The following is a 13,489-nucleotide window of genomic DNA, read 5'->3' on the forward strand; positions in this document are numbered from 1 at the left end:
AGTCCTGCCTAATCAGTCCCGATCAGGAGAGGCTTGCGCTGCTGCAGCAGCACTCTCCAACCATGAGCCCTGAGTCTGGCACCCTCCCAAGGGGAATGGTCTGTGGGATCAGGCTAAAATTGGCTCTCCAACATCCCCCAAGGGGTCCTGGATTGCAAGAGGGTGCAGGCCAGGTTGAGGGACCCCACCAGTGTACAATCGGGCGAGGAGGGATGGTGGGAGGCCTCCAGGGCCTGTCTGGCCCATCTTGCTTAGTCCTGATCGCCTGGACCCCAGCAGCAAGCTAACCTACTGGTTGGAGCATCTGCCCCCTGGTGGTCAGTGCACGTCATAGCGAGCAGTTGAGAGCCTTAGCATATCATTAGCATATTGCGCTTTGATTGGTTGTTCGGTTGTTCTGCTGTTGGTCTATTTGCATATTCCCTTTTATTATATAGGATAGCCTTTATTATGTTGAGGTAATTTCCTTCTATTCCTATATTATTGAGTGTTTTAATCATAAGTGGATGTTTCTGCATCTAGTAATAAGATCACATGATTTTTATCCTTTGTTTTATCAATGTGGTATATTACATTGACTGATTTGTATATTTGAGCCATCCCTCTGCCCCTGGAATAAACTCCACTTGATTGTGATTATTTTAAATGTATCATTGTATTCGATTTGCTAGTATTTTGTTTAGGATATTTGTGTCTGTATTCATCCCCTCTGCAGTGAGCTCCACTCTGTGAGAGCCAAGCTGCATCTCTGGCATCCTCTCAGCTCTTCTTCCTTCCCAAATCCTCAGTTTGCTCCCATTTGCCTACCTTCAGATGTTTCAATGCTCAGGTCTCTCAGATGTATTTGTGCATTGAGCAGGGGATCCTTTGCTGAATTGTAGCTGTTAAAATTGTTGAAACTTCAATGGGAGAGACCAGGAGCACCTATCTCCAGTTATTCCTCTGAAGTCACTCCAAAGTTGGTTATTTTCAATAGAAGCAATTAAGCTTTTACAATATTGAAGTTTCTCTCCCTTTACTAACTATGACTGAAAGAAGTAGGAGCCAACTGAATGGGGCATAATTATCTTAAAAGGTGAAATTTTATGAGCTCCAAAGGGGGATTTAAAAGGACCAACAGCAATGCTTACGGCCAAGGTATTTGGAGGACCTCTACAAATTTTGCCAACTTAACCCTAATAATGCCATTAGTACATTTCCCTAAACCTGAGAATGGTAAGCACAATGAAAATGTTGTAAGATTAGGCAAATAGCAGAGACTTGTTGAAATACCTGACTAGTCAAATGTGTGCCCTGGCTGACATGGTTCAGTGGTTAGAGAGTCAGCCTGTGCACCAAAGAGTCAGGGGTTCGATTCGCACTCAAGGGCATGTACCTGTGTTGCACATTTGATCCCTGTGCAGGAGGCAACCAATTGATGTTTCTCTCTTGCTATCTCTCTCTCCCCCTTCCACTCTCTCTAAAAATCAACGGAACAAATATCCTTTGGTGAAGATTGACAAAAAAAATCTTATATGCAAAAAATGTGATCCTCAATCACTATGGAGTTTGAGAGGAGATTCCCAGGCAGAGATAATCTTTTCTAATAGAACTTTAGCCACAGAAGAGGCAGTAGCTTATCTACAAGGGAAAACTTCACTTCATTGAGAAAACATATAGACTATGACTCAAACATACTTACATCCATGAAATGGGGGGAGCTGTATGAAATCTATTACAGAGGTGATACTGAGTTCTTCTCACTGTGTCATATCAGGTGATGCATGATCAATTCATCTCATTCTTGATGATGCTCACGCTGATCACTTGATTAAGGGAATGTCTACCAGTGTGTTCCACTGTGAAACTACACTTTCCATTTTGTAATTAATGGGTATTTTGAGCTGTGGTATTTGAAACTATAAATATCTTCATCCAGTTGCAATTTATCCATTTATTTATGTCTGTATGTACTCATCCTTTCCTACTTTATTATTTATTCTTACCATCAATATTTATTATGAAGCTCAAATTGTCCCTGGCTTGGTCATTGAAAGCCCATCAGTCTGGCATCTATGTCCTTTTGGCATGTCCCCCTCAGTGTCTAGCATTTTCTTGCTTTCTAGCACAACAAGATATTCCAGGCTCATCTTGGACTTTCTCAAACCTGACCCCAAGTAAGCCATTTCTCTAAGGAGCCTGGGTCCCTTGAGGTGGAAAATGGTATTTATAAGCCAAGATCAGGGCACAAGGTGTGCTCATTGCTATAAAGTTTTTAAACTCTGCCCATGGAGAGAAGTAGAGAATGTGTGTTTTCTATACATAGCATACACACAAATTATCTATCTATCTATCTATCTATCTATCTATCTATCTATCTATTTATCTATCTATCTATCTCTTTGTATGTATTTATCTTTATAGCTATTTATCTATTATTTATCCTATATAATAAAAGACTAATATGCTAAGTGTCCATTCAACCAATTAAAGCATAATCCTATCTAATAAAAGAGTAATATGCAAATTGACCATCACTCCAACACACAAGATGGCTGCCCCCATGTGGTCAAAGATGGCTGCTCCCATGTGGACACAAGAAGGCTGCCACAAGATGGCCGGCAGGGGAGGGCAGTTGTGGGCGATCAGGCCTGCAGGGGAGGGCAGTTAGGGGTGATGGGGCCAGCAGAGGAGGGTAGTTAGGGGAGATGAGGCCTGCAGGGGAGGGCAGTTGGGGGGGACCAGATCTGCAAGGGAGGGTAGTTGGGGGTGATCAGGCCTGCAGGGGAGGGCAGTTAGGGGTGACGGGGCCAGCAGAGGAGGGTAGTTAGGGGCAATCGGGCCGGCAGTGGAGCAGTTAGGCATTGATCAGGCTGGCAAGGGAGTGGTTAGGGGGTGATCAGGCTGGCAGGCAGAAGTGGTTAGGGGCAATCAGGCAGGCAGGCAAGCGAGTGGTTGGGAGTCAGCAGTCCTGGATTGTGAGAGGGATTGTGAGAGGGATGTCTGACTGAGATCGGGCCTAAATGGGCAATCGAACATCCCTCAAGGGGTCCCAGATTGAAGAGGGTGCAGGCTGGGCTGAGGGACAGCCCCCCCCGCCCATGCACAATTTTGTGCACCAGGCCTCTAGTATGCTAATGATATGCTAAGGCCACTCAACCGCTTGCTATGACGTGCACTGATCACCAGGGGGCAGATGCTCTGACTGGTAGGTTAGCTTGCTGCTGGGGTCCAGCGGATCGGGACTGAGTGAGATGGGCCGGACATGCCCTGGAGCCTTCCCACGGTCCCTCCCTGGCTGGCCAACCCCCTGTGTCCCTCCCTGCCCCTGATCATGCACCAGTGGGGTCCCTCGGCCTAGCCTGCACCCTCTTGCAATCTGGGACCCCTCAGAGAGCTGGTTTCGGCCCGATTCCGCAGGCCAGGCCAAGGGACCCCACTGGTGCATGAATTAGTGCACTGGGCTTCTAGTCTATATAGAAAAGCACACCCTAAGTCCACAGGGTTCATTCTGTTTTTCTCTCCTTCTGAATCAGTGACTCTCTTCTCTAACACTGAGAAATATGAATTTCATTATCTTTAATATGTTTATTTGTTTGATCAATCCTCTTTGATATAATGAATCTTTGCTCCATTCCTTTGCACTAATGGATACTCTCTTCATCCTACTCAGATTCTCCACACTCTGTTTAGGCTCTGGATGCTTTCACCAGGATACCTCTCTGCATGGACACATTTCCCACTTTGTTTGGGTTCCCACACCCATACCAAGATTCCCTACATGTGGATACCCTTCCACCCTACTCAGCCTCCTCGTTAGAGCCACAAGACTCCCTTCTCTGCCCCTGCCCCTGCCCCTGCAATGTGTGTCTGCACACAATGCTGTGCTGAACCTTTTGGCTTTAGCACCACATTATCCAGAAAGGAAAAAAAAGGAAAGGGAAGGGGAGGAAATGGAAGGAAAGGGAAAAGAAGGAAGTAAAGTGAGGGGAAGTAAACGGCAGGAGAGAGATAGAGAAGGAAAAGGAAGAACCCTGTGCACTTCTGAAACTGACGAATGTTTGTAGCCTTTCTACCCAATCAATTGACCAATCAACTATCTTTTATTCCAAGTTCATTGTGTTAAGAGGGTTGGGACTTGAGGATGACATACAAAGAATATAAGAAAACATGTTTCCTGTCTTCCAGAGTTATCAGGGGAGATGAGATGAAACATTAAATCAAAACTAATAATAAAATAATAAGTGCCTCAGCTGAGTCTTATAAAAAATATGTGCTCCAAAAAAGGTGGAATTACATTATGAATGTACTTTCTAAATAATGGGGGAATCACAGTGGATTTATTCTCACCTATCTTAATATATCAAATTGGAATTCTGAAAAGGTCTCACCCAACCAGTGATTGTGATAGTTAAAAACATTTAGTCACTGGCAGTGCATGAAAGCATTAGATAATACTATTATGAAGAAATGTTTATTGAGTTGCTCAATATAATATACAATATAGGATATTCAAAATAAAACATGATATAAATGTCACTATTGCCATTTCCACAGTGATTCTTGTTTTCATTAAAGTTTGTTGATAAAATTATAAATTTGTATTCATGATCAGTACTAAATAAGTAGATGGTATTAAGTGGGAATAGATGGAGATAGTATTATAAGAACCCAATAAGCTGGGTCTTCTTATTTAGTCACCTCTCTTATATTACACAATATGTAATACTCTGTATAGACACTGAGAAGATAAGTGAATGTACAGACTCCGTAAGCCCATCTTCATTTCTGTTTTTTTATTCACAAATTACACTGAGATCTCTGGCGTCGGGGGATACAACTTCTTTGAAGAACAAAGTGTAAGTCCTTAGGGAAAGTCAGGCTCCACTTACAGTTCCATCTCTCAACTCAGCCTTTAAAACAATGGGTTTTTTTGGTTGAATAATTCCTTGAAAATCTAGTTCCACAGGAATCTGCAAATGTTAAACAGCATATGAGGACCAGTTAATGAAGCACTGTCAACACCAAAAGCAAAGCAGATAAGATACATTGAGGACAATAATGCTTTACAATATATAGAAATTACTTTTAGCATAATATATCTTTGTTTCTTTATACTTATTCAGTAAGCTATCTTGAGACTGGTCAGTGAAAGCATTCATCAGTACATTCATTCAAGAAAATATCAATTACAGCATCTATTCTGTACCAGGCCAGAGAAAAAATCATATTGGTTTGTGCTTATTTTTGGTTTGAATTTTAAGCAAATGAATGAATTTTGGGAATTTAAACCAGATTCTTAGGCATTATGAAAAACTATTTAGAAAAGCCATACAGAATTCATTTTGTGCATATTGGAACTTACAAGGTAACCTGAGTACATATTATCCATTTTAATTATTTGAATTATCCATCACTTCTAAAGAGTCCAGTCACTTCTCCCAGTGGAAGCCTTCTAGTTTCACGATGGGAAAAGGTATTTGTCAAGCATTGAGCCTATTTTCTAACATCTCCTGGTTCCCAGTATAAATAGTGAAGTTCTGAATAGCGTTTTGACCTAAATAGTGTTTTGACTAATTTTTTTTTAGCTCTATTCCCACCTAGTCACTTCCTCAGTGTTGGGGAGCCTCCAACACAGTAATCTTAGGTCTCAGTTCACTGAAGGGCAAGAAAATTGTCATGGAGGGTGAAAAGCACAAGCCAGAGATGACTGGGAGCTTTCAGGGAGTGTCTTTCTTACCCCAGGTATGCCAGAGGCCCACTTCCTCTCAGGCTAAGACCCCCTTTGTATGTACTTACAGGACTGCTACACAGCTGCCTAAAGCCACAGATAAGATGGAAACCATCTCTATCCTCCTCCTCTTCTCTGAGAAAGCCTACTTAAGGAAAGGATCTGCATAATAAATATACAAGTCCTAGAAATAAGCCTTATTATAGGGCCTTGCTTGCTATGACTCAATGACAACTATTATGTTCTCCAGAGGAGAGATTCCAGATCTTCTATTAATGTAAAACCTTCCTATTTTATAATTTCAAACAGCATGTATATATTTCCCCTGTACACAGACCAACACACGTAGAAAATGTACATTACAAATGCTATTTGTTAAAAATTTCAAATTAAATCATTTAAAATGTGGATTCATGATCTCCAAATCAACTGCAAAATACTCTTTTAGCATTCCTGAATGACCACAAGGCACCATTGGGAATTTACGAAAGGAATAAAGTTAGGTGCTAGACTTTAGGATATTCTTAGATACAAAGAAAACATAGAGTACCAAACTGGATCGTTTAATTATAAAGTTTTCGGTTAGGTAGGATAGTGATGATACCAGCCTGCAGTAGCAATAACATGGCAGAGGAAAAATGGGTTCTGGACTAGATGGGAAGCCTCCCGAAAGGGCTTTGGGAGTGAACTAGGACTTGAAAGATGAGAGCAGAATGGAGAAGAGAGTGAGAAAAACATCATAGAGTTCATATTAGGGTGTAAAGAACCCAACTTGATTGAGCCTGGCTCCCAGAAGCAGGTTTCAAATAGCCAGGATGGCCATGGACTGTAGGAATTCTTACGTCAGGCAGAAATGCTTTAATCAACCTTGGCTGCACATGAGAACCAAAGGGGGTGCTTTTAAAGCCACACAGGATGGATTATTTTAGAATCTGAGATGACCTAGGCATAGTATTTTTAAATGATCCCTGTTGAGGAAGGTAGGGGAGGGTAGGGGTAAGGGGGAGAGATCAACCAAAGGACTTATATGCATGCATGTAAGCCTAATCAATGGACACAGACAACAGGGGGGTGGGGGCATGAATGGGAGGTGGGGGGTAATGGGGGAATAAGGACACATATGTAATACCTTAATCAATAAAGAAATTAAAAAAAAATAAAAGATCCCTGTTGATTTTGTTGTATAACCAGGGGTTGAGAACCCTATCACAAGAGCTTCTGTAAATTCTGGTGGAAAAGAGCAGTGTTCAAAAGTCATGACCCAGTTATCATTGTACTTCAGGACTGTGCACAGCACTTTCCCTTCCTTCCAGTGGACTTGAAATCAAATTTAAAGTTTTCTCAAAGGACTCTACATCATCATGTCACACTAACTACATTGACTCTACATGGCCTTTATAGTTGAATAGTTATAAAAATACAGGCTTAGCACTCCAGGGTACCAGGATCTTAAAGGTTATATGTGACTCTAGATAGATTCTCTGACCAACAGAACAAAGTATTAAACAACGAATGAGCACACGCATGCATATGTACCTCAGTTTAAGAAAAACTCTCAATCAAGCATCATTCACGCAGAGTGGTAACGTGTTAAGTTTCTGACCTGTGTTTCTTTGCAAGGTTTGAAGGAGAAGTTCTGCAGAACTCTGACGATAGCAATTTTCATGTTCATGATAGCGAACCTCATTCCAATGCAGTTTCGGGGTCCACTTCCAAAGGGTGTGTATATGTAAGGATTTATTCTGTCTTTGTTCTCCTTACTAAACCTGGTCATATAACAGTGGATGCAAACAGTTAATGAAACATAAACACCACAAGAGCTACATGTTTGGGGTTCTTAGGCTCCTCTACAAGTAGTATACAGAATACTCCTTTGGGCTAGTCAGTGAAATCCTGCTATAGTTATTTTGCTGTAAGAATGGTAAGCTACAGATCCTTTCCATTCCCCATACCCTATACAAGCTAACAGTATCATTGAAGAGATGACATGAGTGCTGTTTAAAGGAAAATTTATCTTTAAACACTAAATTACATTCAGAGTATTGAGATGCTCACACTCTGAAAGGCAAGTAGGAAATGAGACTAATTGAAGAAAAAGTAGGTCCCTGCCTCCATCAAATTCATGTTAGTCACATGCTCATGGAGGAAGGAAATAGGAATCATCTCTCTCAAAGTAGGTCCTCATATGCTGTTTAACATTTGCAGATTCCTGTGGAACTAGATTTTCAAGGAATTATTCAACCAAAAAAACCCATTGTTTTAAAGGCTGAGTTGAGAGATGGAACTGTAAGTGGAGCCTGACTTTAGTTGAATTGTTATTTTTTTCCTTCCCTTCCCTTTCCTTCCTCCCCCATCCCCCTTTTCCTCTCCTCCCTTCCTCTCACCTCTTCTGTCCCTCTCCCATTGAATAGCTTAAATCAGATGACTCAAATGGGCATATGATTCTCTTCTACTCTAGTATAATCTGTGACTTCCTTGTCTTTGTGTTCCAGTAGGCTATAAATTCCTTGAAGGTTAGACTTATGTTTTATTCAAATTTGATTCCTCAATATTTGATTATATTAAGGGAAAATGTGGATTTGGGAAAGTGATCATGGCATTGTGGTTATGTATTTTTTAAAATATATTTTATTAATTTTTTACAGAGAGGAAGAGAGAGGAGAGGGACAGAGAGCTAGAAACATTGATGAAAGAGAAACATCGATCAGCTGCCTCCTGCACACCCCCTACTGGGGATGTGCCCGCAACCAAGGTACATGCCCTTGACCGGAATCGAACCTGGGACCCTTCAGTCTGCAGGCCAACGCTCTATCCACTGAGCCAAACCGGTTTTGGCATTAAAAGGTTCTTGAACGTTGGAATATTTAGAGATGGTATGCCTTAAAATAATATGGGAATTAGGAGGATGGTAGTAATGGTGTGTGAATGGGGCAGCAGACATAGTTTGATGGCTGTAAACATGTGATGGGCAGACATAGATGAATTAAAAGTAGACTCGTATCTCTAGAAAAAGATTTTGTATATTTGTGTAAATGTCAAATTCTCCATAATAGGCATTTTTTAACATTTGGATTTCTCACTGCCTTGCCCACTTCCTGACATGGTAAGCAGTTACTCTCTGTGGATGACTTAATGATCAAAAGGGCAGTACAGTCAGTGGTCTCTGGTTTCATGTTTATGAAGCTACAGGGTATGGGGGCAGGGGGAGGGAAAACAGTTGAGCTTGGAGGAAACACAGAAGTCCCTTGGTCCAGAAAACAGAGGATTTGGTCATGTCTAACTTCTTCTTTCACCAAATTCTATGTGTAGACAATAAGCTAGAACTAAGAACACCATGGCAAATGAGAGAAGGTCCCTGCCATTAGGGACCTTATAGTAGGGCTAATGAAAGCCTAGATCCCAGCTGGTGCCTTCAATAGTTAATTCCAATTTTGCTCATCAATACAATAAATGGGAAACATCAGCTCTTTCTAGAGTTCAAGCTATGCCCAAAGCTAAACCTTGGCTCTGAATTTCCAGAAGAACATGCTAAAGACCATCTTAGGGGGAGTGTCTCAGGCGTCTGGAGAGCAGGTGACTTTTCTTTGGCAGTCGCCAAATACTGAGAGTAGGAGGAAGCTGACATAGGACTGTAGACAAAGACAGACCAGTGACTTGTGATCACCTCTGTCAAGGGGCTGCTTAAATCATCAGGGATGAGGACCTCTCAGGTTCTCATAATGCACTCTCCCAATAATGATAAAGGTGTGGCCACCAATGTGAAAAAAACAGAATGTGGGAATGTTGGTGGTAAATTCAGAGCTAGTGAGAACAACCCAAAAAAATTTAAAGAAGTAAAAAAGCCTACATTCCTAAAATCAGATAATGATTAAGTAATTTATGGCATAAGCATATAGTCACATATGCATAAACATTTATATGTATGCATAACTATATATGATGGTTATATATAATAGGACACTGATTATAGTTTACTGGTAAATAAAGTAAGCAGTTCAAAATAAAAAATATATTACTATTTTAATTCTAAAAATCTATATATGCTTAGAAAAATGTCAATAATGACATATATTGCATTACTAATGAGGCCTATCTTAAGGTATTAGGACTATGGATAGATACAGTTTTCTTTTATCTAGTCTAAAGTTTGTAAAATTTTGTCAACAAACAATGATTACTCTTGTAATAAGAAAAAACAAACTTGTAAAAACAGAAAATTGTACATATAAATACTGGTACAACCACACGTTCATCATCTATACTAAAAGACATCAGAATATGTCCAACCAGCCTGGATGAGGGTGGGTGCCCTTTCTCAGGGGTCCAGTACCTTTCAGGACGGAACTTCTCAGGCTCTGGCCAGTACGTTGGGTCTTGGTGAAGAGCAAAGGTTGGCACCATCACCACTGTCCCTTTGGGAATGAACACCCCATTGATTTCCACATCCTTCTTACAGAGCCTCTCAAGTCTACCAGCAATTGGGAATAATCTGAGGGATTCATTCATCACCATGTCAAGATACTCCATCTGTGTCAGGGCATCATAGGTAGGAGTTGCCTGGGAAGAAAGAAACAGATTTTGATAGACTGAGATTTGAGATTTGAGATCAACTTTCAACTCAGTCTATGTAGTTCTATAGAAATGTTAGGAACTTCAAAGAATAACTTATTTGAGTAAAGGACCTTAGGATTTATAGACATTTTAATATCCGTCGTGTCCTTTGACCTGCTTAATGGCCCATTGAGATGTGTGGAGTAGTTATGACTATGGGGGACGTTGGGGACAATACCCTAAACAGGACTGGAAATCCCTCACCTTACCATGTAGTGATTTTTTTTTTTTTAACTCATGTGAGTACTAGACTATGACCCATATTCTTAACTGAAATATGCTAAGGACACTATTTGTTTTCAAAAGAGAGGCACACTTCTGTACCAAGGAAAGAGAATGTGTAAAAGAGCAAAATTCCAACTTGACCAAGTTTTTAGTTGAAAAATCCTGCTTACTAAGCCTTTAGATTATATATATAATTTGGAGAGAAACACCATATGAATAGAAACTCTATAAATGACAGGGAGAGAACAAGTCCCTTTCGAAACCAAGTGTAGCAAAAGAAGGGTGTGACTGGATGCTAGGTAGTAGGGCACACAATTTCATTCTAGAAAAAGTTATAAAGAGGTGGAACCCCACTCAGCCTCATGCTGCCTTGCTGGAACAGTCTAGTTGTTGCTTCAGGGTTTGACTGTAAGCTGTGAAGATCTCATACAAGCCTCTCCAGCCCCAGAGGCCAGTCTCTTCATACCACAAAGAGTTCCAGGTTGTCAGGTATCTGAAAACAGTGTGGGCAATACAGTATGTGGTCACCACTTGGTGTTATATTGAAGAGGCAATATTGTAGAGGTTAAGGGCTTGGCTAGTGGCTTCTTCACCACTAGCTATATGACTAGTGTAGGAAAATTATTTCACCTTTTGGTATCTCAGTTTTCTGATATGTTACATGGAGATATTTAGAGTTGACACTTAATAGGGTTGTATGGCAACCCTATCACCTCTCACCTAATATCCATGTAGTCTCCACATCTCCCAGCTCACTGAAAGCTAGGGGAAACCAGCTTTGAGGATGGGCTCCGAGCTGAGATGACATATGTCAGTTCAGAGCCAAAACATTTGAAAATCCCCTGAGCAACACTCTAGTTCTTTATTCCCCAACCAACATGAAGGCCTTGTGCTCCAGAAAGTGCAGCTACAAGAAAATGGGTCCTTTTTAGCTTATATTTCCAAGTAACTGTGGAGCACAAACTCCCACTCCCATCCTTCATTAACAATCCATGTTGGACATGTTCATGTGAGTTGGAAATAATCCTTTGCTATGTAAATCCACTGAGAATAGAGGGCTAATCTGTAGTTGTGGCAAATTTAGCCTATTCTGACCAAAATATCATTTTTTAAAATTGAACTTATTGGGGTGACATTGTTTAATAAAATTATATAGGTTTCAGTTTACAATACTATAATACTCCATCTGTATATTGTATTGTGTGATCACCACCCCAAGTCAAGTCTCCTTCCATCACCATTTATCCCGCCCTCTCCCATACTCTCTTCTACTTCTGCCCACAGCCTATTCTCCTCTGGTAATCATCATGCTGTTGTCTGTGTCTATGAGTCTTATTTTTTGTTAATCCTCACCCGAGGATATTTTTCCATTGATTTTTAGAGAGAGTGGAAGGGAGGGGGAAAGACACACAGAGAGAAACATCAGTGTGAGAGAGACACATGGATTGGTTGCTTCCACATCATGGCCATGGATCCAGCCTGCAACCAAGGTACATGCCCTTGACAGGAATCAAACCCAGAATCCTTTAGTCTGAGGGTCGAAGCTCTATCCACTGAGCCAAAGTGGCTAGGGCTGTGTCAATTAGTTTTTTTTTGTTTAACCTCTTCACCTAGCCTCCTAAGCCCCATTCCGCTCTGATAGTCGGTTCTCTACAGTATATATGAGTCTGTTTCTATTTTTAATACATACTTTTTTTAAAAAAAATTCAATTTGTTTATAAATATAAGGCATTTAGAACAGACAAATATAGTGAGAAGTATATGTTAGCTGTTAGTGTTGTTGTCATTGTAACTCTAACAATAGGGGAGGACATAATTCTTTAGCTAGTCTGTTTCTTAGTGACCTTTCCATCTTACTGAAATAACATGATCTCCTATATAGGCTTACACAGAGAAGAAAAGTAATCTTTAATTTAGTTGGACCCTAAAATGTATCTTTATTTTATATTTGAAGGACCTATGACACAGAGAGGTCTTAAGACCTATCCAAAACCACAGTCTGGACTCAAACTCATGTCTTCTATTTCCTACACTATGTTCTTTTGTGTATACCAGGCTTCTCCTAGATTGCAAAGTTTACCCAAGGTGGTAGACTCCAGGAATAGTGCTAGTTTTCCACACCTTCCTGTGTCCATGCTCTTAGTCATCCAACTTTGTGCCCTCCTATTATGATGCTGGGGTTGGCCTTGGTGCATGCTATGAATCAATGGAATGTTGGCTAAGTGTGATGCAAGCAGAGTTCTGAAAGGTGCCCATATGATTGGGCTTATTGCTCTTTGCCTCTGCCATTGCCTGAGAAGAACATACCCAGGCTAGTTGTCTGGAGTATGGGAGATATGTGAAGCATGTGTGAAGCTGATTCACCCAGCCGCTTAGCCAAGGACAGCCTAGATCAGCCAAGAGCCAGACTAAAGCCAAGTCCAGTCAATACCAACACAGATAATTACCTAGACACTTGAGCAATAAATTCCTATTGTTAATTGCCACTGAGGTTTAAAAATTTTTTTTCATTTGACATTATTGTGATAACAGATAACTGACACAACAGGACCAACACTTTTTTCAAAGATCTTATATATCTCTAATAACAAAAATTACCTATATTCTTTGTTTGTTTTTGTCTTTTTACATACTTCCTAAATAGCACAAATAAAATAATTGATGCTTACATTGTTTGTAAAAATTCTCCTAGGAAGTGGTGAGGAGGCATTCTTGATTAGGCTTTACGTTCTCCCTCATTCTCCAAGTACCACCCACTCACCTTATTGGGCAATGTTGCATCAATCTCCTTGTGCAATTTCTGCTGCACATCGGGGTGAGTGGCCAGCAAATACATAAGGAAAGAAAGAGAACTGCTAGTGGTCTCATAGCCGGCAAAAAGAAAGATAATAGATTGGGCAACAAGCTCCAGATCAGTCAGAGCTAAAAGGAGAAGAAAGATAT

The 13,489-nt window shown here is 40.6% G+C and overlaps 1 protein-coding gene across 1 annotated transcript in view; it reads right to left on the bottom strand.

The window, feature by feature from the left end:
- Window positions 1-4,060: 4,060 nt before the first annotated feature.
- Window positions 4,061-13,489, bottom strand: part of LOC308254340 (cytochrome P450 3A12-like) — a 38,270-nt gene continuing 28,841 nt past the window's right edge. The window contains exons 10-13 of the mRNA XM_080680317.1: window positions 13,308-13,468; window positions 10,041-10,267; window positions 7,314-7,476; window positions 4,061-4,952 (exon numbers count right to left, since the gene is read on the bottom strand). Coding sequence (XP_080536443.1) covers window positions 4,857-4,952; window positions 7,314-7,476; window positions 10,041-10,267; window positions 13,308-13,468 — 647 coding nt within the window. The 3' untranslated portion in view covers window positions 4,061-4,856. The remainder of the gene's footprint in view (window positions 4,953-7,313; window positions 7,477-10,040; window positions 10,268-13,307; window positions 13,469-13,489) is intronic.

This window comes from Plecotus auritus (genome assembly GCF_963455305.1).
Source record: "Plecotus auritus genome assembly, chromosome: 7".
NCBI lineage: Eukaryota > Metazoa > Chordata > Mammalia > Chiroptera > Vespertilionidae > Plecotus > Plecotus auritus.